The 22,558-nt window shown below is 53.8% G+C and overlaps 10 protein-coding genes across 10 annotated transcripts; 6 read left to right on the top strand and 4 right to left on the bottom strand.

The window, feature by feature from the left end:
- Window positions 1-83: 83 nt before the first annotated feature.
- BAUCODRAFT_33274 (uncharacterized protein) lies at window positions 84-2,928 on the top strand. Its single transcript, XM_007677097.1, has 4 exons — window positions 84-259; window positions 309-446; window positions 506-1,137; window positions 1,192-2,928. Exons 1-4 carry the CDS (start codon window positions 140-142, stop codon window positions 2,642-2,644), a joined length of 2,343 nt encoding a protein of 780 aa, XP_007675287.1. The 5' UTR covers window positions 84-139; the 3' UTR covers window positions 2,645-2,928.
- A 1,172-nt stretch (window positions 2,929-4,100) lies between these two features.
- Window positions 4,101-5,356, top strand: BAUCODRAFT_23830 (uncharacterized protein; the record flags this gene model as incomplete). Its single annotated transcript, XM_007676954.1, has 2 exons — window positions 4,101-4,805; window positions 4,856-5,356. The coding sequence occupies 2 exons, from the start codon at window positions 4,101-4,103 to the stop codon at window positions 5,354-5,356; spliced, it is 1,206 nt and encodes a 401-aa protein (XP_007675144.1).
- Window positions 5,357-5,910: 554 nt separating this feature from the next.
- On the bottom strand, window positions 5,911-7,351 carry BAUCODRAFT_138831 (uncharacterized protein; the record flags this gene model as incomplete). Its single annotated transcript, XM_007677690.1, has 2 exons — window positions 5,911-7,062; window positions 7,124-7,351. 2 exons carry the CDS (start codon window positions 7,349-7,351, stop codon window positions 5,911-5,913), a joined length of 1,380 nt encoding a protein of 459 aa, XP_007675880.1.
- Window positions 7,352-8,023: 672 nt separating this feature from the next.
- On the top strand, window positions 8,024-10,784 carry BAUCODRAFT_33271 (uncharacterized protein). The gene has a single exon (XM_007677096.1). It carries the CDS (start codon window positions 8,427-8,429, stop codon window positions 10,395-10,397), a length of 1,971 nt encoding a protein of 656 aa, XP_007675286.1. The 5' UTR covers window positions 8,024-8,426; the 3' UTR covers window positions 10,398-10,784.
- Window positions 10,785-11,318: 534 nt separating this feature from the next.
- On the top strand, window positions 11,319-13,190 carry BAUCODRAFT_69220 (uncharacterized protein; the record flags this gene model as incomplete). The annotated part of the gene is made up of 1 exon (XM_007677314.1): window positions 11,319-13,190. A coding segment is annotated over one exon (1,872 nt), but the record flags the coding sequence as incomplete, so codon positions are not given.
- A 927-nt stretch (window positions 13,191-14,117) lies between these two features.
- On the bottom strand, window positions 14,118-15,336 carry BAUCODRAFT_156204 (uncharacterized protein; the record flags this gene model as incomplete). The annotated part of the gene is made up of 2 exons (XM_007677689.1): window positions 14,962-15,336; window positions 14,118-14,909 (listed from the first exon to the last, which is right to left on the bottom strand). Exons 1-2 carry the CDS (start codon window positions 15,061-15,063, stop codon window positions 14,118-14,120), a joined length of 894 nt encoding a protein of 297 aa, XP_007675879.1. The 5' UTR covers window positions 15,064-15,336.
- Window positions 15,337-16,257: 921 nt separating this feature from the next.
- BAUCODRAFT_575543 (uncharacterized protein) lies at window positions 16,258-17,143 on the top strand. Its single transcript, XM_007677688.1, has one exon. It carries the CDS (start codon window positions 16,268-16,270, stop codon window positions 17,009-17,011), a length of 744 nt encoding a protein of 247 aa, XP_007675878.1. The 5' UTR covers window positions 16,258-16,267; the 3' UTR covers window positions 17,012-17,143.
- A 167-nt stretch (window positions 17,144-17,310) lies between these two features.
- On the top strand, window positions 17,311-17,764 carry BAUCODRAFT_456068 (uncharacterized protein). The gene has a single exon (XM_007677687.1). It carries the CDS (start codon window positions 17,371-17,373, stop codon window positions 17,695-17,697), a length of 327 nt encoding a protein of 108 aa, XP_007675877.1. The 5' UTR covers window positions 17,311-17,370; the 3' UTR covers window positions 17,698-17,764.
- A 3-nt stretch (window positions 17,765-17,767) lies between these two features.
- BAUCODRAFT_33268 (glycoside hydrolase family 92 protein) lies at window positions 17,768-20,910 on the bottom strand. Its single transcript, XM_007677095.1, has 4 exons — window positions 20,517-20,910; window positions 19,002-20,341; window positions 18,755-18,943; window positions 17,768-18,704 (listed from the first exon to the last, which is right to left on the bottom strand). The coding sequence occupies exons 1-4, from the start codon at window positions 20,772-20,774 to the stop codon at window positions 18,089-18,091; spliced, it is 2,403 nt and encodes an 800-aa protein (XP_007675285.1). The 5' UTR covers window positions 20,775-20,910; the 3' UTR covers window positions 17,768-18,088.
- A 225-nt stretch (window positions 20,911-21,135) lies between these two features.
- BAUCODRAFT_456066 (uncharacterized protein) lies at window positions 21,136-22,509 on the bottom strand. The gene is made up of 4 exons (XM_007677686.1): window positions 22,178-22,509; window positions 22,019-22,050; window positions 21,442-21,866; window positions 21,136-21,393 (listed from the first exon to the last, which is right to left on the bottom strand). The coding sequence occupies exons 1-4, from the start codon at window positions 22,418-22,420 to the stop codon at window positions 21,377-21,379; spliced, it is 717 nt and encodes a 238-aa protein (XP_007675876.1). The 5' UTR covers window positions 22,421-22,509; the 3' UTR covers window positions 21,136-21,376.
- Window positions 22,510-22,558: the final 49 nt, after the last annotated feature.

Raw genomic sequence — 22,558 nt, 5'->3', positions numbered from 1 at the left:
TGGCGCACAAGCGGAACGCGCCGACACGCCACTGAACTCAAGGGTTCAGTTACGGTGCAGTTGGACCATTCACTTACACGACTCATGTGTTCACGTTCCTGGGGATGTTGTCGTCGGATGTTGATTGAACCCTAGTGACATGGACTTCCTCAAATCGGCAGTCGCGTCGATCTCAAAAGGCCCAGCATTCGGGTACACCTTTGGCGATAGAGTTGACCAGGATCAGTCGGTATGGACGTTGCATAACGGCACAAAGAGGGTAGGACAACACGTGCACGCTCCGTGAGTTGTCTGCTGATGAGGCTCAGGAGGATGGCTCGAAATGCAGCATCTTCTCCTTCGACATCAATGCGAACCGTGGGCGGTTACCACTGGCGAAGAATGCGCTAAGAAAGTTCCGCACTCTAAGACATCCTGGGATCGTCAAAGTACTAGATACGGTGGAGGTGGGCCGAGCTTGCATTGACTCGAATTGGCGAGAGGCAACTGACGAGGCACAAGGCAGACAGACCAGCTAATTTACATCGCAACTGAACGAGTGACGCCGTTGCCGTGGTCCACGAAACGGAAAGCGCTATCAGAAGAGAGCTTAAAGTGGGGTCTACATAACGTTGCGAAGACGCTGAAATTCATCAATGATGAAGCGTCGTCTGTGCACGGCAACCTTCGCGCCTCATCAATCTACACAAGCGAGAGCGGAGAGTGGAAGCTTGGTGGACTCGATGTCCTGAGCTCGCTGAAGGAAGATGATGCGATCATCTCCAGTCATGGCAGCCTCGTGCCAGATATTGGGCGGTACTCGCCGCCCGAAATCGCCAAGGCTGGATGGGAGAGTGTAAGAAAGAACCCAACGCACGCCGTGGATGCCTATCAATACGGCATCCTTGTGTACGAAGTCTTCAATGGCAGCTTTGCAGGCTCTGACCAGCTCGCCACGACGAAGAATATCCCTATGGAGATGCATGCGAGCTATAAGCGTCTCACCCATGCTATCCCAAAGATGCGGTTGAGTATCGCCCACTTCTTCGAGCAAGGCAGTAGGACGGGCGGCTTCTTCGACACGCCATTGATTCAGCTCTCCAACGGCGTTGATAATCTTGGTTTAAAGACCGACGCAGAAAAGGATGTCTTCCTTGGGTATGCTATAGCGGCGTATTCCTAGGCATTAAATCTTTTGCTAACTCATACGAGCGAACTCGAAAAGGTTGCAGAGACAGATGACTTCCCAGAAGACTTCTTTAAAGTCAAAGTGCTTCCGGAACTGCTCAAAGCGGTTGAGTTCGGTGGCGGCGGTCCGAAGTCGTTCTCGCTAGTCCTACGCTTCGCGACGAAGCTTTCAGAGGACGAATACGATGCTCAAATCACGCCAGTGGTGGTCCGGTTGTTCGGCAACCCTGACCGCGCGCTTAGAGTCTGCTTACTGGACAATTTGCCACTAATGATCGATCATCTCAATCAGAGGGTCATTAACGATAAAATCTTCCCGCAGATGGTGACAGGCTTTGGCGACGCTGCACCTTTAGTGCGCGAGCAGACCGTTAAGGCCGTGCTGGTGGTCGTGCCGAAACTCTCCGATCGCATTATCAATGGCGAGCTGTTACGGCATCTTGCAAAGACAGCTAATGATGAGCAGCCCGGCATCCGCACGAACACAACCATCTGCCTTGGAAAGATAGCGCGCAACCTCGGTGTCGGTTCGAGAGCCAAAGTCTTGACTGCTGCCTTCTCCCGTTCACTACGTGATCCATTCTTACATGCCAGGAATGCTGCGCTCATGGCCCTGGCAGCCACTGCGGATGTTTTCAGCGAAGATGATTGTGCAACCAAAATGCTGCCTGCGATCTGCCCGAGCTTGGTTGACAAAGAGAAAGTCATCCGTGACCAGGCCAACAAAACGCTCAACATCTACCTTGAGCGTGTGCGTAGGTACGGTCAAACTCTGCCGGAGACTATATTGCCGCCCCATTCAGCAGATAACAGTGCGTCAAACACGCGTATCAGCACGCCTCAACCAGGACCCGGCGGCCAGTGGATGGGCTGGGCGATCTCTTCCTTCACCAACAAGCTAAGCACGGCGAGCGGAGAAATTGAACCGAACAGTAATGGTGTCAGACCCACACCACTCGGACGATCCTCGTCGTCGCCTTCCATGAATGGCTCGTCAACAAGGGCATCTCCAGCGCGGCCGGGTGTACCTTCAGCGCCAATCGTAGCGCGGGCAAGCTCGAGCTTGCGCACTTCCACATCAACAGAATTGGAGCCCGAAGCCGAAAACTTTGGTGCAGACTGGGGCGACATAGATGAGCAGGAAGAAATTGTGGACTCATGGGCCGAACCCATTGCACAACCACCTCGCTCTTCAACAAATAGTCACACCTCCAAGCCAAGCATAGCATCTAGTGCAACGTACGACGACGGGGGTGAGCCTGACTTCGAAGGGTGGCTGAATGCGCAAGCAACGGCGAAACAGCAAAGCAAAAGGCCTTTGCCAAAAGGTCTTGCGACGAAGAAGCCGCTCGCGGCAGTAAAGCAAACGTCAGCGGCGCTGAAACCGGCGACAGCAACGTCCATCAAACCTGATGCAAGCAAGCCGGCAACTACAGCGAGGGCGGAGGAGGAGGACTGGGGTGATGCTTGGGGTTGATAACGGACTTTGCCGTTGCATTTTGGTTCCGAATGGCTTGCTGAATGCATGAGATCACGTAGCCGCAATGCAGGACATATTCGCGTCGCCGACTGTGCTTGACTGGGCGACTTGAATGGTGGAAGCCAAAAACTGGCTATGCGATACTGTCTAAAAGCTTGGCCAAGCCTATCGCAATATGTCACAGTCTAAGCGCATGCAATGCCGAATTCCAGTTCCGTGTAGCTTTCCGTAGCGTTTCAGCATTAACCTTATAGCATAAATGCCGATCTCAATACAACCAGCTACCGCGAGAATCACACGTCTCCGTCGTTCGTCATCCACATCTGTTGATTGGATTAGTAGTAGTACTGTATAACGGGTATGCGTCGTAAAGTTGTTCTTCGCGGAAGCCAGCGCGCCGGGCGCTTGGATCCAGTGCGACGCGCCTTTACTCCTTCTGACTTGGCAGCGCTTTAGGTGAAACATTGGCCACACGTAAGGAGAGACATTAAACGCTGCCCTCCACTATCCGCGAACGTTGCAGTTTGTCTCAGTGTTCGGCGACTGCAGCGATGGTTGCACCGTGCTTCCTATGCTCCTGTTGCACGACGGCGAAGATGGCGCATACGGGTGATTGCGTCCAAGGCTATGCAGAGGACAGATTTGCCCTGTGGGAGGTCTTCTCCACCCCAAGCAGTGGGCGTAGGCTTCGCGATAAGATACGGAGACGAAGCGACCAAGGGAACCTGGTCAAGCGTACGGACGGGAGGTATGATCGCCATTGCTGATTGCTTCGCTGCCAAAGGACGCCCAGCCAATCGGGCAATTTGCCAAGACCTACGCAAACGTCCCTCGACAACGAGAAACGGTTGTGCAGACATGGCATATTCAAGTCATGTCTGCCTATCATGCCCGAGTAACATCGGCGGTAAGAGGTCAATCATCTACATCTTCCAGTAACTTGGCCTCGGCTTCGGGAGGCCGCGTTTGATAGGTGCTTAAAGGCTGGCCAGTCAGCCGACTCAAGGGGCAAGCGCCACATCTCTACCACTTCGGCACTAAGCCAATCAAGCACCCGGACGACAAGCAACGTAGATTACGTTCGCCGCCGTTGACTGATCCTAATCACAGGCCCAGGCGCAAAGCAGAGGCCACAGGGGTAACCGACCGTCGGGACGTCCAACGTCGCGCCTGCACCGCCGGTATCTTTTGTTCGATGTCTCCCCCAGAGCCCAAGTGTGTCCTGGTTTCGTGTTGACTCTCCTTCATTCAGCGCCCGTTCAGTCCGCGACGTCGCTCTCTTCGCGTTCTCTCGGAGACGCATCCACTCTTTCGTTGACCTAGTTCAGCAGTCACTCATTTACAGCCTCTGTCATTGCGCGCGCGGATTGATTCCAGCATCAAAGGTTGCCAGATCAGCCTCATCCATTACCAGAAACGCCACATCCAGTTATCACGAGATCAGACGGACGAAATGCATGCATTCACCACCACTACCTTCATCGCGGCCCTTGCCGCGGCGGCGAACGCGTATGAACTTTACCCCAGACAGAACAACGGGTCGTTGACGACCGCCACCGTCTTCGCGACGACTACCTACACTGTCATCAGCTGCGCGCCCACGGTCACCGATTGTCCAGCACATCCTGAGTCGCAGATCGCTCTTACAGTGACGGACATTATATCTGTCGCCACGACTGTCTGTCCGGTTGAGCAAGCCAGTTCTGCAACCTCCGTTATCCTGGCCAGCTTCTCGGCAACGGCTTCCAGCACCCCGGACCCATCGGTATCGTACAGCCCTACATCGTTCAGCTATGCGCCGAGCGACAGCTCGTCATCGCCCTCGATCCCCTCCTCTTTCTACTACGCGCCATCCGGCTCGCTGCCAAGCTCTAGCGCTGTCAACGCGCCGGTGGGCACTGGAGCCCTCCCGAGCTCATCTCCGATTGTGGCGCCGCTCAGCACTGGCTATAGCACACCTTCGAGCTCAAGTGCTGTTGCGGCCTTGGGGACCGGCTTCGTACCAGCAGCTTCACCTAACGTTACCAGCTCGTCCACCATCACGATCCCGACAACTCATGTTGACAATACAACACTGACTTACGTTCTCGGCACGGGCTCGTCCTCGTCAACCATCACAACCACCATCCACTCTACGCGGACGCAGTACTTGACCTCAGTAAGCCACTTCAGTCCTACGTAACCGATGTCATCTGACCAGTTGTGTAGACGCTGTACTTGACCAGCACCGCCGCCGCTGCTGTCTCCACTGCAAGCTCGGGCGTCAGCTCCAGTATCGCATCGAACGACGGTCCGGCCTCCGGCTTGTCCCAAGGCGCGACCACTGCCGGCACTTCCACTATTCACTCGACCCGGACGATTACCAACTTCATCACCGTCTACCCGGTGGCTGCCTCATCAACACCGGCGTCGGCTGGCAGCGGTGCTAAAAATACCGCCGCCGCAGGTGCCGATGGCAGCTGCGTAATTAACACCGTGACGGTGACGGAGAAGGAGACCATCTTCGTTACAATTGGTGGCGGCTCATCTACTTCCACGGGTGCCACCGTCCAGCCTATACAATCCAGTCCTGCCGCTTACTATCCGACAAGCGGGTACCCAAGCAGCAGCGGCATCGCCGGTGCGAGCAGCAGCCGTGCGGCCACTGGCTTCGTAACCGCTGTCAGCCCATCCGCCTCGGCGTACTCAGCCACTATCGCACGCATCTAAGCAGGCAGTCTCAGTCAGGCGTCTACCTCCGCCACATTCATTCACGACTTGATGACGCGGTATAGCCGGCACGACACCTATGACCCTTTGGTCTATACATTTCACTTAACGCTTCATACCTTGTGATACCACCGGGCAGTATTTGATCGCTTCGGTCAGCGATGTGGGCCTCATCATCTTAACATCGTCTGTATGGAGACATTTTGGCTAGGGGGTACTGTCTCCATGTGTACAGGCGCTTAGGAGAGATTCTACGTTTGGTACCGGCTGGGCTGGGAGACGAGAACCTCTACTATGAAACTAGGTAGTACGAGAAGCTATTCCACAACATATACATACCCCTATACCCCAGTGTGGTTGTTATCGGACTACTCTGTCATGAGCCATTTGGGGATCCGCTGAAGGCGCCTGAACCGAAGCAACATCTCTCATCATTAGTGACATTCCTACGTACAATGTTCGTGTCACGCTTATGTAGTCATCCTCATGAGCTCGTAATCATTTCAAACGATGCGCGCTCCATCATGTGACGGAACCCTCTCCCCGGCATACAATCACGGCCTCACCACGTACTCCCACGGCAAACTGATGTTAGTCAAGAACGTGGTCCTGTCCTGCCCAATCGGGACAACACTTGTGTTCACGATCCCGCATTGCACCTGAAAGTCGCCGGCTGCAGCGCTCTTATAGGCAATAATAGCCTGGTACTGCTGCAGCGGGCAACTTCTGCCCGGACCTTGCTGGCAGGAGGGCACCGGATACACCTCGTCATTGAGCTTCATGCGCATGAACAAGCCCTGTGTGCCACAGTTCAAGCGCTCGAAGCTGATAGTGCCGCGCATGGTAACGAAGTTGGACGCCCGGAACGTACGGTTCTGAAGAATGTACGTAGCAGGTAGTGGTGGCTGGTCATCGAAAACACCGATAGCGGCTGCTAGCTGGTTGATCTGTCCATCATTCGTGAACGTAGCAATGAGCGGGTTGGGATGGAAGGCGTTCGTGCCATTACCATTGGGGTAGGAAGCGTTGGGCCCGTCGACAAACCGCTGGACAAGCTGTGTCAAGAACGGCAACATGAGGTTCTTGTCGACGGTTGTTCCCAGACCGCTACCGTACCAGTACCTGATGTCCTGAGCGTACTCGTAATGCAGAATCTCCTGCTCGGTAAAGGCGCCGCACCAGGGGCTGACGCGGCCAGTGATTTGCGTTTCGAAACCACACAAATACGGGAACAGGGTCACGTCTGAGCTGGTGAAATTCAGGCCTTGGAACAAGCTATTGATCCGGGAGACGATGGGAGGCACGTAGATGTTGGACCAGTTAGTCGCATATGCGCCACCACTATTGTCGACATATGCTGGGCAAAGATCCGAAGGTGCCAGACTGTTGGCAATGGATCGCGGGTCCGATTGGTTCAATACGTACACGCTACCATCCGCCGTTGCATTGGGGCCCACATAACCGCGAGCGAAGAGTCTGGCCGTGTCAACCACACGGAAGATACCCTCCTGGTAGCGATTCGCCCACAGTACGAAAGGTGTGTTCTCCGTATACAGCGTCGGATAGAGCCAGCGGTATTGGACTCCCATATCATATAGCTCCCTATAGCCTCCTATGGACAGCTCCGAAAGCTCTGGGATAGGGTTACGCAGAACTGGCTGCCAGTTGTGCAAGAATTGAAATTCCGAGGCATTTGTTGTGAAAGGCTGCGCATGGATCTGTTCTTGAGATCAGCAATGCCGCTTCAGGGCCATACGTCAATCATACCTTCGCGCTCAGGTTGGTCCACTGATAATATGCAGATGGGTCCGGGTATCGCGAGCCATGGCGCGATGTGAAGCCTACTTGATCTACCGTACACCCAGACGGAGGCTCAGGACAGATGTTGAAGACATTGGATCCAGAGAAATATGGACCGTTACCTCCAAGATGTTGCAGAGGGTTGAACTTGGCAACCGCCCCGACAGCGAGTAGACTGAGCACGATAGCTGCCATTTCGTAAGGAACAGGTATGTTCAAAGCTCAACCTACTCTTGATCTAAGGTGCCAGCAACATATTTATACATGCAATCCCGAGTGTGCATACATCATGAGCACACTCTTGGCTTTCGATGCCCTCAAGTCACCGATTCCACAATTTCCACTTCGGTTAGCATGGATCTGAGCATTAGCCTCCACGTTGCACGTTTATTGGTGCCAGTCGCCTCGAGCACAACTTCCCTCGTCGTAACATTGGACCGTTGCATGAGCGGGCGGAGACAGTTCCATGCAATGATGAAGTCGGCTCGAGTCAGGTAGGTCACCCATGACATGCATGAGGACTGCCGAGGGTAGGGTCTTTTACGCGCGATGGCCGTCCTTCTGGTGGCAGTGAGCAGATCGTAGCAAGATTCACCACGCTTGTACGGCGTGGAACGGTGTTCGTAGGTCTTGGCAGTCAACCTCATGGGTCTCGACTCGTACGTCCTGGTTACTTTTATCGAGGAGGGAGATTGGTCGCCTTTAAGGCCGGGCACATTGGAGATTTGAATGGGAGGAAGAGCGCATGCCGGAACCTGCCGTCACGTCCTCCACTTCAACCCCACATGCTCCGCTCCAATTGAACGACCGCGGTATGGCTAGGCAGCCTTTCCTTATAGGCGGATAAACTCAAAGCTTAGCCGGGCGCCGTGCAGCAATGGGATGGCTTCCAGTCTTTAACAACCCGTGGTATGCGCCTTTGCACGCAATGGATCTTGCTTGCACAGAGCCAACTACATGTAATGTTCTGAGTGCTGAGAGCCTACTCCGCGACGCCTCCTGGGGAGTTGAAAGGCTGGTGTGGCAAGCACATGGTCGCGGAACCTGGCCTGAATGCGGCCTGTTCCACCCTTTGATATCGCTTCTACGGACTGACAGCGATGGTGTGGCCGATCAATACCTGCAGCGCACCAGGCTCGCCCACTACACAGAAGTTACTACCTCCACGGTACGCCCCAATTTTCCAAGGCTGTGATATCACGTACCGGTTTCGACGGGCCGTTTACTAGAACGCCACCACCTAATTTGATCTCATTTAGGGACTGCTGATATGACCAAAGTGAATGGGGTTATGAAAATCGAAGAGATCGTTCACACTGAGGCTCCGCGATTGTTGATCCTGTTCAATCAGGGCCAACAGGATGTAGTCATCACAGCAGCCGATATACTGGGACAGAAGCACACAACAGTGACATATCTGGAGGCTGTTGCAGGACAACCAGATAGCACTATCGTTGGCCTAGAACATGGCTCCGTATCGAATCCGGAAGATATACAGAGGATTAACAGGATGGTTATCACAGCACATTGCATTGACGAAGAGGACGCGAGAATCCATGGCTTGACCGCGCTATGCGATCATGAGTATCTATACACCGCACGACAGCCAGCACGGCGGGATCTTGCGCGCTTTCTTGGCCTTGTACTTGGACAGACTAAGCCACACGATGATCTCCGGAAGAAAGGGCGGACGACCTTGCTATCTACGACATTTCCTGACATTCGCGCGGCCCTCCCAAATCTCGACATCCTCTCTGTCGGTGCAGACTCGGTTGAGCTACGTGTAGACTTGTTGGAAGACCCTTCAATATCGAGGACAGGTCATGAGGTTCCCAGCCTTGAATATGTTGGCGAGCAGGTGATGCTATTACGCCAGCGTACAGAGTTGCCAATAATATTCACTACTAGGTGTACGAAGGAAAACGGTCGGTTTCCGATGGACGACCCGATGCTATTCTACAAGTATCTTCGGAAGGCGATCCAATGGGGCTGTGAGTATATCGATGTCGAGCTTTGGCTCCCAGAAGAGATCAGACGTAAGTTGGCGTCCGAGAAGGGAAGCAGCAAGATCATCTCCGCTTGGCACGATTTCAGCGGGAAGTTCAAGTGGAGTTCAGCAGAGGCCCAGCAGCTCTTCAAGCAAGGAGCAGTGTACGGCGACATTGTGAAGATGATCGCTTTAATCAATACGACCGAAGAGAACTACGAGCTTGAATACTTCCGATCGGTAATACAGACGACGTACTCCCATCCGCCGCTCTCAGCGCTGAACATGGGCCCTATCGGTCAGCTGTCCCGGACGCTCAATAGAGTCTTCACTCCTATTACACATCCTTTACTGCCGATAATTGCCGCGCCAGGTCAGCTTAGTGCTGCTGAGATCAACTTCCGACTTCATTCTATGGGCCAGATGCCCAAGCTCGACCTGTATGCCATTGGCAATGTCCATCATACGGGTCAAGCAATGTTCTTCGAGAAGTGTCTGAACGAGCTTAGTCTGCCGCACCAGCTGCTATGTATCGAGCGCACATCACAAAGCTCCGTTGAGCGCTTCATCACTAGGCCTAGCTTCGGTGGCGCTTACATCAACCCGCCTTTGCCAGCTACGGCACCTTATCTACCCAAGCTCTCTAACGCTGCAACGACTATAGGCCAGATCGACACGGTTGTCGCTCACGCAACGTCAGGCGGCAAAGTGCTCCTGGGAGACAATGTAACCTGGAAAGGCATAAGAGCGATGCTCACACGGGACTTTGTACCCTCAGCGTACGCCGGACAGGCGGCTTTAGTGCTGGCCAGCCATGAGTCTCAGGCCGCAGCGGCCATATTTGCCCTGACAAGTCTCGAAATTGGGACTATACATACGATCGGCTTTAAGGCGAAGGGCTCCATTGCCGCCGACATACAGCAGTTCCATACGCTGGAGGACATGAAGAAAGTGAGCAGGCCGTTTGTCGTCATATCTGCACTACCGTCGGAAAAGACGTTCGTGGTGTCACCTCTGCTCAAGCATTACAGCAGTAGCTTCAAGGAGCGTCCCGGGCGGATATTTGTTGATCTATCGAGCGGTGTGCGAGGCAGAGGTGACTCCGTGGCATTGGCGGATTCGTTAGGGTGGACGGCGTATGGTATAGCCGACGTCAACGGTTGGACGACGGTTGAAACGCTGCGTCTCCTAGTAGGGCAGAACGTGCCCTTCGACTTCGTATGTCTGGCAGCTGGAAGGAGCTTGTACAGATGACCAAGCCAGACGCCATCACGGTCATGATTGGCCTCGCGTGCAGCAACGACCTAACATGCCTGATCAGGAGCTGCAGCATGGTGGCTGGCTAAGGCCGTAGGAGCTTGTTGGCGCTTTTCAATCGTCTCATGCTCTCCCGTGGTACTCCCATCCCCTATACGTGCTCTAAACGAGGGTACGATGGACAGGCCATATCATTGTTGTGGAACGGCTCGGTTAAGCAATAGGCTGCTCCCTGTCAGCTTCACAGTCCAAACGCTAAATCGTTTTGGTGCATGCTTCTCCTCCGTAACGCATGTAGATAATGTGCTTTCCGGACTTGCTCAACCGAATATGGTTTCATGTCGCTAAACGAGCCCTATCTAGCTCGTGAACTGCTTGGCCACGGGGATGTTTGACGTCTCGAACTGCCTAGCCCCGATCTCATCCCGGACCAAATCTGCTCTGGCCAATGCGGTCCATGCGGGCGCGCTAATCGTTTTGACTAAGCGGTCCAAGCTTGATAGGTAAATGGCTTTGCTGTCCAGCCGACTCTCACCACACGGAACGGTATGGGAAGGGAGTACAGGGATTCTGCCAATGACTGGCGGGAGATCGGGATCGTGCTGTCTCGTCGACCCGGTCTACCAGTTTGGCGCACTGGCGTACAATCATATATTTGCTACCGTACCTCGTTCGCAACGGCTACTGCGGGACGATATCCCCCGCTCTTCCTGGAGTTCGATGTGGCGCACGTACCGGCTCCACACGCTCAAACAGAAGCTGTCAAGTACATCTAATGTCTTTTCTTGTACCGATGAGCTTGTTAGAAAAGCTATTCATCAATGGCTCGATGACCGACACAGCGATGCTTCTGCCAGAGTGGTGCGGCAAGGGAGCTGTCCTACCATTTCCAATGCGTCCGCGTTAACTTAGCAACACATGGCGACCGGTCTTCATCCTGGGTCGGTCGACGCCTTCGAGACGATATCAAGACCGCTGGTCGGGATAGACCGTTTGCCAGTAAGGCGGCTTAGCGATCAGCCGAAAGAGGCCATGAACTGTAAGAGCTGCCGCAAGCGCAAGATCAAATGCAACAGAGTCCGGCCGAGCTGCGAAGCATGTCAGGTCTTCAAGTGTCCTTGTATATATGACGCAACGCCTCGCAAACGCGGTCCCAAAACCGATGTCCTAGAGGCACTGCTGAAGAGGGTGAATGGTTTGGAGAAGCGGTTGAAGGACGAGGGGCCATCAGAAGCCAAGAACGATGGCGGCGTCGCAGCGGAGAGCGCAGCTCAGACTCTTGCTACGGAGAGCGACACCAATGGGAAAGGACAGGCCGTTGATGATTTGTCTGGATCGCTCGCATCTGACATTGAGGCTCAATCATTACCTAGCGGGAGATCTGCTAAAGTAGCTGCGGCTGATCCAGCGAAAGCGCCTAGCGATTCACTACCAGTCGGAGACGCCTTGGTTGATGCCTACTTCACACGACTGCACGGTAAACCTTTCTACATCCTGGACGAGCCGGCTACTCGACAAAGGATGCAGAAGGGGCAGCTACCACAATTTCTCCTGCATGCGATATATGCGATATCCAGTATTCATGTCCCACGGTCTACCAGTGATGACGGTGCAACAGGAATCCGGGGACTTGAGTACGCGCATCAGGCGAGGCGAGCGATTGACGTGGATGAGCCAACAATTGAGAATGTGCAAGCTTTACTCCTACTAGCCATGGCTGCGTTTCAAGACGGGAAGGGCAAACGATCGTACATGCTGTTATCGCATGCCATTAGTATGGCACTCGCGCTGAGCTTGCATCGAGAACTACCGGCACAGCTTCGAGTTTCTTGGTCCGAAAGAGAAGGCCGACGACGCCTCTTGTGGTCTTGCTGGTTGATGGATCGTTTTACGGTGTCTGGCTCAAAGCGTCCATCTCTCATTTCGGACGATTGCATACATCTCCGCGTACCAGCTTGGGCCCCTCCAGGCGTGCAGTCGAGATGCGATGGGAACTATTTCCCATCGAGCACGAGCTTCCCAAATGCGGTGGGAATGGGTAATGCTGGGCAAGGAAGTGGCGCCGTGTTGGTGGAGATCGTTAGGATTCTCGGACTCACGAACCGGTATTTAGCGGCTGGTGGTGTGAAAGGCGACTCCCATTTTCCCTGGCATGCTCAGTCGACATTGTCGAAGATCCGCTCTGACCTCGACTATTGGGCTGCAAATAACCAAGACTCGTTTGCATCGCTCGAAGCTCTATTCAGGCAGCCGGAATGCTCGACGCTTGTACTGAGTAAGCTGGTCTACCACCTCATTCATTGCCTAGTCTACCGACCATTCCTTCCAGTCGATCTTACCGAGTTGTCCGGCACCGGTCAGCACCAGTCATGGCAGATCGAAGCGACCAACCTCTGCTTTCTACATGCAAACGCGATCACAGAGCTTGTCGAGATTGGCAACGGGGCGACCATGGACTGGCCGGCCTTTGTGGGCTACTGCGTCTGCACTGCCGGGACCATTCATGTCCATGGCGCTCACTATATGTCACATCACCATGGAAACCTATTCAGCAACAGTTCGGATTATCTGCAACGGGAGATGGCGCAGTTGTCAGCGTTAAGGTCTCTATGGGCCGGTGTACACCATCAGGGTGAGACACTGCAGAATGTATACGCAAGTCACTCGCAGCTGGTTCGGTCACTGGCTGCGAACCCTATACGCTTCTCGCCAGTCTTCCAGACGGAAGACTTCTTTGATCGCTATCCCGGCGCTTACATTGACGGCGCCCATGTCTCGTTCGCCGACATTGATCCGAAGGTGCTAGAGGAAGACATGCCGCTTCCTATAATAATGGGTAGCAACTCACACGAGCCTTGGCCCGAACAGCTCCCTCCATTGCAACACTCTCAGAGCCACCCTGCGGTCCCTGCACAGTATATGACTCAGAATCACACGCCGCCAGAGGGCAGGAAGCCGAAACGGCGGCGGATTACAACGTCAGCAATCTCACATCCCACACCCGTCTCCGAACCACCAGGAGATCTTCAGCTTCAGCGCCACGTCTCCTACGAAGGATATGACGTTGGTATGCTACATCAGCAGCCCCAGCAGCATCCACAGCAACCCATACCGGCGCAGTCGATGGATCCTAACAGGTACCTGCACGACTCCTCTAAGCCAGCCGACTTTCTGCAATCGCAGACTTTTACGCAAAGCGCGCTTTCGCCCACCTTCAATTTCACTCCCACGCCGCAGTCCCTTAGCCTTCTAAACACTCAGCAGGCGGGTGACGGGGATAGGATCACAGATTGGTCGAAGGAGCCTTACAGCGCGCTCTATGGACCAAGCGGCTTCGAATATCAGACCCCGAGCGGTCTCAGTCAAGGCGCGGAGAGTGCACACACAGATACTATGGAGAAGGATCCTTTCTTGAGCTTTCTCGAGCAGCTAGCGCAAAACGATACAAATATGAACTTCAACGACCTTGATAATCTGACCGCTTTCACGAACGGGCCCGGTTGAGGTCGCACAGAACTCGATTGTGGTGTAAAAGCTAGACCGAGACGCGGCTTGCCCGCCGTACCCGAAACCCTCTGTACTTGAGCCGGAGAGTCGTTGGGATAATGTGGAGAGGGCGCCATGAACACCATCTGATAAGCCAGCCAGCGCCTCGCTCTTGCAGCAGCTTCTTACGACAAGGATAGCTGGCCGTGGGTGGCGAACCTTGAGCCACGCTCACAGCAGACCCGGTATCACCGCCTTCCGGTTGCCCACCTTTTCCGTGCCGAATTTCTCGATGTACCACTGCCTGCCTTGCAGCGCTCGCGGTAGCATTGTGGAAATCTCGTTGATCAGAAACGTCCTGGCTGGCACGCAGTCCCAACCTCCTACCATCCAGAAACCAGCCCATTCGAACCACTCACAAAGATAGTGCGGGTACAGAATGTAATGGAACAGTCCGTTCTTGGGAAGCATGTAAAGCTTCTCAACGCCTTCGACGGGCTTGCCTTCCTTCTCCGCCTGCGCTTTTTGCCGTTTGAGTGCGCTACGCCGTATCTCTCGTAGATCATCGTCGTGGAACATGTTGCCCAGGAAGCTCCAGCCCATGATCACGAGGCCGATTTCGATCGTGTATAAACGGCCGGCCCAGTCAAACACGGTGGTCGGGCCGTAGCCGGCCACCCAACCTCCAATTGACAGTCCGTTAGCGACTTGCCACAGCGCTGCAGAGACGAACACAAATGGGTGGATCGGCGACATGGTTGGGTTAAGTAAGAGAGGCGCGATGATGGCGCGATAGACATAATGCACGTTGTAGGCAAACACCATGGTCCAGTTCGCCCACGGTAGCGACCGAGCGCTGTTTAAACCGACTGTCTGCGGGATGCTGAGCATGCAGTAATCGACGACCACCATGCCCCAGATCTCCATGAGGAACCAGCCCCATTTGCCGGGAATGTTGATCTTGCTCTCGATAGAGGTTTTGCCCTGCGGGTAAAATGTCGTGAACCATTGTATAGCCGTGAACTTACAGACCGTCAGCGGCGTACTGTGTGCATTCAACAGAGTGCGCACTCACAATAGGGAAGAACTGCCAGCAGTAGACGATGAGTTGCCAGTGCTCACGTGAAGGTGGCAGCCATCCTGGTATGAGCACCGGAGCGTTTGGGACGACGTCCATGACGAAACAGTGAGAGTTTCAAGAGCCCACTGAGTTCATGTTCAATTAGAAGGTGGCTCTTGAGTACTCAGGAGGCTGTGCAACTTGCAATCGGCTGCTGTTCAGAGCATCAGCCGTGCGTTGTACGATGATCATATGTTCGTCAATGATGTCGGTCCTAAACCGGTCGAGGGCCGGCCGGCAAAAGCCGCAAGGGTAACAGTGCGAAACCAACATGTACAGCTTCGTTGCTCCTTCTCCATTCTCTACTGTCATGTTCGTCTCTCGCAACCTCAAGGCCAACCATGAGACATACGTAGGGTGAAATCATGACAGACTTGCCGACACCCCATCGATTTCGAGATCTTCCGAAGCTTGTCGAGTCCATAGCCGTCCTACCAATGCCGGCTCTAGACACTACTAACTTTCCAACATATACACACACCAGCATTTACGACGCTTTCCTCTGACTCGATCCCGTGTCTTGACTAGGCATGTAGCTCTCCCATCCACGGCGCTTGCTACAATGAATGCTCGATACAATTCGAAGGCAGGGAAGGCGTCTTATTGTCTTCAAGCGGTGCCAACCACGTCCTTGAATCAGTATCCTACCCTACGTATCCGTTCGGTCACTCACCTAAGCCTTTGGAGTGCTTCGGCGAGCTCACCGTGCGGGCCTGGAGCCTCCGGACCTTTGCTTACCTATGGAAGCTCTTGCTCTTGGATTCAACTCCACCCTCGGCCCAGCTGATGTCGCGATATCTTCGCGTCAAGCTCCACCCAGTTCTATTTGCTATCGCAACAAGAATATCAGCAGTCGTACGAGCCGGTGCAGTAGTGCTAGACGCTTGCCATTGTCCACGTAGACGTACCGTCCGAAGCGGTGCATCGAATTATGGCATATTACCACCTTACCTATACTTATGAATTACTGACCAAATGCTTAACAAGGGATACTACTTGTCGAGCCGACCATACAACTTGTATGCAATGGTGAGTGCCAAGTTTCGTGTTGTTATCTTCGCGTTGTCATCTGCATCTCCTTCATCCTTCTTACGGTCTCTACACCTGCTGCCGTTCTAGAACTACCGTCTCTATACATCTTCGGAGCGCAGCACAACTTCATCGTACAAGCTTAGAAAAGCTCAATCCCTTCTATCACTGCCAATTTCTGGTTCAAACTGATCTTTAATCACCTTTTGAGCCTCTACACTCAATCATTCAAATGGGCTCTCAAGCAGCCAACTGGCGCACTACGGCGCAGCCTCTGTCTGGTCCTTCGCCACCACCGAATGTGGCCAGACGAAATGTCATGCTCAGCGCATGCACAATCCCCGACGGTCTCGTCGCGATGTTCTGTCAACAGAACATTCCTACCCACTCCATCCTCTGGAGTCACCCTATGTATAGTAACCATGGTGCTGATGAACATCCGGTGATTATCATTAGGAAGAGCAGCGACGGTGAGGTTGCTACCTGTGTTATGGGTACCAGTTTGCGCAGTACCCGGATACAAGACAAACACCAAGGCCTGGCGCTAGAGCAATATATGGCCGTTGACCATAACCAGACGGTCGCACATAACCGTCTGCCAATCCTGCACCTTGCAGGAGGCCGTAAAATGGACAAGCAGACGTATGTCCGCCTGGAGCCCTTCAAGATCGAGGCCCGCTACCTGGAGGAGTGGCGAGATGGATGCTGCGAGCTCACCAAATGGTCAATCAGGAGCTGCAATCACAACTCAGCACTCGCAGCGTCATCCAGAAGATTCAAGCCCGGCAATACACCAGGCCATATCGTCAGACTGAACGAGTGCCTGCCAAAGGGCGGGACCTTAACAAAACCTGGAAACGAGTCTCCGGCAGAGTCGGAAGCTCAACCAGGCTCCCATTGTTGCGGTGCATTGAGCAACTCCACCAAAAATCTTACCAACAACCTCATCAACAACCTCATCAGCTCTTTCCATTAATTGGCGAATCAGCAAAGGTGTTCAAGGGAGGAGACAGAACAAGGATTTGGACTTGGTCGGACCTGCGTGGAGGCCGGGCAGTGTGCACCTCGGTGAGGATGTTCATTGACCCAGGTTGGACAGGACGGTGGGACCCTTCAAGTGCAACTGATGCTTTGAGGGACCTTACTGCATACAGGGTGGTTTTGGGGACAGCAATCATCATGGGATCTTTGGGGCGTGGAAGTCGGGCAGTGATGCATCCCGGCGAGGGTGTTTCATTGCTTGAGCTTGGTCATGACGGCTGGGATTTTTTAAAGCCCACTGTCAATCTTGAGATTCTTGTTGGCGCCAGGGAATGTTTTGCTTTGGCTGTTCTTATGGGTTTTGGCTTGGAGTTTGGGTCTCTGCCTATCAGAACTTACACAAGTCAGGGGCTTCGACATTTGGCGGTGGTGGCACCGGATGGGAAAGCTTCTGACACCCAAAAAAACTTGCAATGCTATGAAAATGCGGAGGCAAAAAAGGGTACATTAGGGGTCGAGGCTCACATATACTCATTGCTGTTGGTTGGCGTTTGGTTTGCTTTTGGGGGCATGGTTATCGGTTTGGAAGGGAAAGGTCTCCCTGGCGATGAAGGGAAACGGCCCTGGCTGGATCATGCAGCCAGTGTGCTCAAGAGGAGAGCATCTGCAACTTCGACTTGATCGGAATGCAGGAGCCTCACCATACCTTGTATGAATACTCCGCGCCGCCTGCGCTAGTGTGGAGGGCAGTTCGGGCAAACGTGTGTCATTTGTCGAGTCAATCCTATCTTCTCGGTAGAATGGGCAACACAGGACCTTATGGAACTCTCTGTGCACTGCTTGGGAGACCCGCAACGCGTGGCTTTCCTGTGTTCCAGCCTTGCAATGTCACAGACCGCTGAAGGCGGAACTCCTTTCAGGGCTCACAGCTGTACATGTGCTAATCTTTGGAGGCAGCAGTGACCCTGGTAGCAGATCTTGCAGGCGCGAACCTAGGAAGCATTCGGAGTCGTAGTCACACGTGAGACAGAGAACGTACAAACAGGCGTTGGACATTCGCCCGCAACGTGGTCTACCACTTGTAATACCCCATCGGACGTCCATTCGTCGACAGACTCGGCGGCAGGTCCTCTCCTCTTGTGCCCCAGGTACTCTCATTCCTTCCTAAAGTAAGCTCAAGCACGCCGCCATCCAAGAAGAAAGCGTGCGTGATCCAGTTCTTGCTATACGCCAGTCCATTCAGCGTTGCACTTTGAATATAGATGTTGCTGTATTCGGCATCAAAGTTGACATTTCGCACCGTGGCCACCTTGCCCGTAAGCTTGTTAGTGATGCTCCACTCCTCGAAGAATGGCGGCGTGATCAGATAGACATCCTGGCCCGGACTGGGAAAAAGTCCCAGCATGGCGAGCGCGACAAATGAGCCCATAGCTCCTGAGTCATCGTTGCCAGGGATGCCAACGGTGGTGTCGTTGAACTGTGATGGTATGTAGTAGTGCGCACGTTCGGCGGACTTGGCTGGACGACCGGCGTAGTGATACTGGTAGACGGGGAGAAAGCCTTGTTCGTCACCAATATAGAGCAGTCCGCTAGTGTGGAAGTAGTCAAGGCGGTTGACGAAAGCGGTAGGCCCGCCAAGGGTGGCGATCAGGGTCGCCATGTCTTGAGGGACGAAGAAGGTGTAAAGCCTGTAAAGAGCGATGAGCGCTACCAACAAGGTTCGGGTCGAAGTACGTACCACGCTGATCCTTCGTATGTCTCGTGGCCATCCGGATTAAGGTAGCAGGAAGTAAAATTGAGCAACGGTGAGCAGAAGATGGGGTCTTGGAAACCCCATGTACCGTTCAGATAGCGTGGTTGGAGGAATCCTGCGAAGCCGGTAGCAGTGCCGTTGATTGAGCTGTTTTGATCCGCTCGGAAAATGTTTCTGCGACGTCGATTAGCGCATGCGTACAGCATGATGCCATGTGAAGGTCCCAACGCACCGCCAGTTCTGTGAGCGCTCATAGTATTTCTCCGCATCTGCCATGTTACCTAGTGCTTGCGCCAGCTCCGCAATGCAGAAGTCATCGTACGCATACTCCACGGTCCGAGATATACTACGTGTGAACGGCCCAACGCCGTAAGGATCATAGTCATCGGTCGGGATATAGTGCAAGTTCTTCCAGCTCGTCAATCCGCCTCTACCCTGCACCGACCAGTTCTGTGGCTCGTCCTCCGCATCCGCTCTTACGGCTTCGTAAGCGGTTGTCCAATTGATGCCATCGGAGATGGTGTTAATTTTGAGATACGTGTCTGCGAGTAGGACGTCTGCGTTCGAACCACCCTGAGTGAAGCCCTTGCAGAGCGACATCCGGCAGTCAGGCAGCCAACCTTCATGCCGGTATATGTCAATCAGACTCCGCATCATGCGCACCTGCGAGATGGGATCGACGATAGTGATTAGCGAGTGGATGCTTCTGAAAGAGTCCCATATGCAATAGAAGGAGTCATAGTACGGTTCCGTACTGTTCCAGAGCGGGTTCTCACCAGTGTAGTCCTGCGGCGATATGCTAGTCCTGTATAAACCGCTGAAGAATACGGTTTGTAGTGTCGAGCTGACACCACTTCCAGGCGTGACTTCAATGACACCCAGCTTGTCAGTCCACGCTTGGACGGCCGCTGCATGCACGCTCTCGAAGTCGAAAGTAGGAATTTCGCTGACGGCGTTCGAGCATGCCTTTTCCACACTGATGAAGCTGACGCCAACCCTAGCAAGCATCTCGTTGCTGGTATTGTTTGGGGCTTGGAATCTCGTCCACGCGCCGGCCGGCAGAATCTCCGGCGACACGTCAACACCGTCCTGCACAACACTCAGGTTCTTCGGCTCGTTTCCTGCGCGATTATTCATGAAGACACCGGTATCGCGGATTACAGCACCATTGAAGTCGGCGCAGAAGTGAAGGGTATAGCTTCCAATGCCGAAGCTTGGGCTGAAGGTACCGTTGCCAGTGATGCGTCCCGTACTATTGTCGACCGAGATGGAGCCATTGATGCGGGAGTTTGGCAGGTCGGACAGGTCAGCCAGTATGAGCGGACTCAGTGTGGCATTCAGTTCCACAGGCTTCTGCGGGAAGGTGAAGCGGTATAGGGCTGTATGATTGGTAACAGTCATCTCTACCTTGATATTTGTGGCCAGCTCAACTGTGAAGTAGCCAGGACTAGCTTGAACGCTGCCATTGACGCGTGGCGTCGCCCGGGTGGCTTTCGGAAAGACGCAGTTGTTGATGTCGTCCGCTGCGCATCCGGCTTGAGGGAAGATCGGGAAGTTGCCTAAGCTGGGTGACTTGCTTCCGTTAGCGACTTGCTTCTCTGCTGCACATACTTCATGCTGGTTGGCGAAATGGTATGTTCATTCAGGCAAACTTTAAATATATTTGGCTATCATGGTAGATCAATGGGTTGTAAACAGATTGTCATCACTGGAGAAGGCCGGTATTTGTATGAGCTGAGAGACTTACACCGCCAGTGCCACTGTCATGCATATGGCTGAAGCCTGTAATGTTCGAGCCATCGCTTGCGAACCCGCCTTGATCCTCGCCATTGACATCGGCTACTGCTTTAGCCATGCCGAAGGGCAACGTCGCGCCTGGAAACACATGGCCGCCATTTACCGTCCCTATTAGCGGGTCAACAAAAGCGAGGATGTTGCTACCGCTCTGTGCTATGCTTGGTAGTACGAAAGCAACAAGAGTGATAAAGCCCGTTAGAGAAGCCATTGGGCGCAATCGCTGGGGCAGTGGAAGGAAGGTGTGAATACGAAATGGTCGACGCTACGACTTACTGGCACTCAGACTCACGCTGGGTCCACAACATGCTCGGCTCCACACAACACGAGGAAGGGTAGTAGGATGATCCCCTGTAATGTAGACGCAGAATGCAACGTTAAAGTGAGGAGAAGAGTGCGGAGGCAGGCTTTGGCTTTGCGGGAAGTGCCGCTTACCATGTGGCACCTCGTTCAAAAGCGGCGGGCGCGTTAACCATTTTCCTGCTGAGCAACCATTGTCAACCCCTTCATTCCGTAGCAGGCCTTCTCCAAGAGCCACTAACTTGGGGAAGGCCGTAGGAAAGGCGGAGACGAGGGTATGTAGACTTACATCTTTGGGATTGGGTGGTCGTATCCCCAACACCTGCACTACCACCAGCAGCTCCGCGACCACCGTTTCCCATAAAACATGAGCGGTAACCGCCTGCTAAGCAGGCAATGGGGTCGTCTTCGCCGTTATCACCCCGGGCGCACCGTCACCGCCCTCTGTATCAGCCCCTCAATTCTAGACTCCTTCTCTCGGTACCAGATTCGCAAGATCTTGTTATGCTTCTATCACTCAGCCGAAGTCGCTGCTAAGGTCATTAACAACTCCGCTAAGGACTAACCAAGAGACTCACCACTGCCGAGGTATTCCATCAGACTCCCGTGAAGCTGATGATAGTCCTCGTGATCACCTCTGTTTGCGGCATGCCGTAGCTGGCCAACCTTGTCGTAGAGACTGTCGTCCTCAAGCCAGAGACCCAGATAATCCGTGGCAAGGCGTCGCTTGACCTCCACAAACTGCTTCTTCAGCGTCTCAGTCGGGTCCTCCTCCTCCGTCTCGTCAATCGCCTCAACCCTGTCCTCGGCCGCTGGTTTGTCGCGAGCGGCAATAGCATGTTTGTAAAAGGCATTCTCGTTACCTACCATGTCGGCAGGGTCTCCCAACGCCTCTGCACGCTGGTCCAGGTCGGCCGGGAATGTTGTGTACTCCTTCTCGCTTTCGACAGCCTCAGGTACGTAGGCGTGGGGGGGGCGAAGGACTTGAACAACTTTGTCGTGGCTGTTCATGCAAGGCTTAGTATATCCCAATCGGAATGACTTCATCGGACTACTCAAGATGCCTTCTAAAAGCGCTGGCTTTCTCCCTGGCAACAAGCACGTTGACCGGAAGTAGGAAGATGGCAGGGATAGACTAAGATGGATACGGCTTACCCTTCCTTTGCGCCAACACTTCCTGATGATACCTGAGGCACAATTAGCAACAATGTCTCCGCCAGTCCGGTCAAGGTGCAGACATTAGGCGCAAGTCAGTCTATTGTGTAGCGCTAATAAGCGATGCATGAATCTATGGAGATGATCGTACAGACGTACCTTCTTAGCCGCAGCTGTGGCCGAGCTTCCGTCTTTGCCCCAAAGACTCTTCCCGTCAGATGGAGCAGGAGCTTTCGGTTTACACTCCTCACTGTCCTTCGCATCGTTACCGTTTCTCGTGACTGCCATATTGCGGTCGAACGAAGGGAAGTAGGGGAGGCGGATCGGTTTGATGCGGCACCGTGGCTTGGCTACGAATGAAGTACCGGTCGAAGTGGCGATGCAAATCAAGTTAGTGGACATTTGAGGAAGGCGCGTCCTTCCAGCAGAACGCTGTTTGCGTTTTGGCTTGGCAGTGACACGGGTACAGCCGCTTTTCCTTCAGGAGAGACATCGAATTCACGAACATCTTTCCCTTCATCCGCATCTTTCCTGACATCC

Source organism: Baudoinia panamericana, assembly GCF_000338955.1.
Source record: "Baudoinia panamericana UAMH 10762 unplaced genomic scaffold BAUCOscaffold_5, whole genome shotgun sequence".
NCBI lineage: Eukaryota > Fungi > Ascomycota > Dothideomycetes > Mycosphaerellales > Teratosphaeriaceae > Baudoinia > Baudoinia panamericana.
The sequence above is the reverse complement of the archived record's forward strand: the minus strand, read 5'-3'. Positions and strand labels throughout refer to the sequence as shown.

Coding starts and splice junctions, on each gene's coding strand:
- BAUCODRAFT_33274 (XM_007677097.1), top strand. CDS start 140: ATGGACTTCCTCAAATCGGCAGTCGCGTCGATCTCAAAAGGCCCAGCA. Junction 260..308: donor TGCATAACGGCACAAAGAGG/GTAGGACAACAC, acceptor GATGAGGCTCAG/GAGGATGGCTCGAAATGCAG. Junction 447..505: donor AAGTACTAGATACGGTGGAG/GTGGGCCGAGCT, acceptor GGCACAAGGCAG/ACAGACCAGCTAATTTACAT.
- BAUCODRAFT_33271 (XM_007677096.1), top strand. CDS start 8,427: ATGACCAAAGTGAATGGGGTTATGAAAATCGAAGAGATCGTTCACACT.
- BAUCODRAFT_575543 (XM_007677688.1), top strand. CDS start 16,268: ATGGGCTCTCAAGCAGCCAACTGGCGCACTACGGCGCAGCCTCTGTCT.
- BAUCODRAFT_456068 (XM_007677687.1), top strand. CDS start 17,371: ATGGGTTTTGGCTTGGAGTTTGGGTCTCTGCCTATCAGAACTTACACA.
- BAUCODRAFT_33268 (XM_007677095.1), bottom strand. CDS start 20,774: ATGGCTTCTCTAACGGGCTTTATCACTCTTGTTGCTTTCGTACTACCA. Junction 20,342..20,516: donor ATGACAGTGGCACTGGCGGT/GTAAGTCTCTCA, acceptor AACGGAAGCAAG/TCACCCAGCTTAGGCAACTT. Junction 18,944..19,001: donor GAGCGCTCACAGAACTGGCG/GTGCGTTGGGAC, acceptor TCGACGTCGCAG/AAACATTTTCCGAGCGGATC.
- BAUCODRAFT_456066 (XM_007677686.1), bottom strand. CDS start 22,420: ATGTCCACTAACTTGATTTGCATCGCCACTTCGACCGGTACTTCATTC. Junction 22,051..22,177: donor CCACAGCTGCGGCTAAGAAG/GTACGTCTGTAC, acceptor ATTGTGCCTCAG/GTATCATCAGGAAGTGTTGG. Junction 21,867..22,018: donor AGTGTTGGCGCAAAGGAAGG/GTAAGCCGTATC, acceptor TTGCATGAACAG/CCACGACAAAGTTGTTCAAG.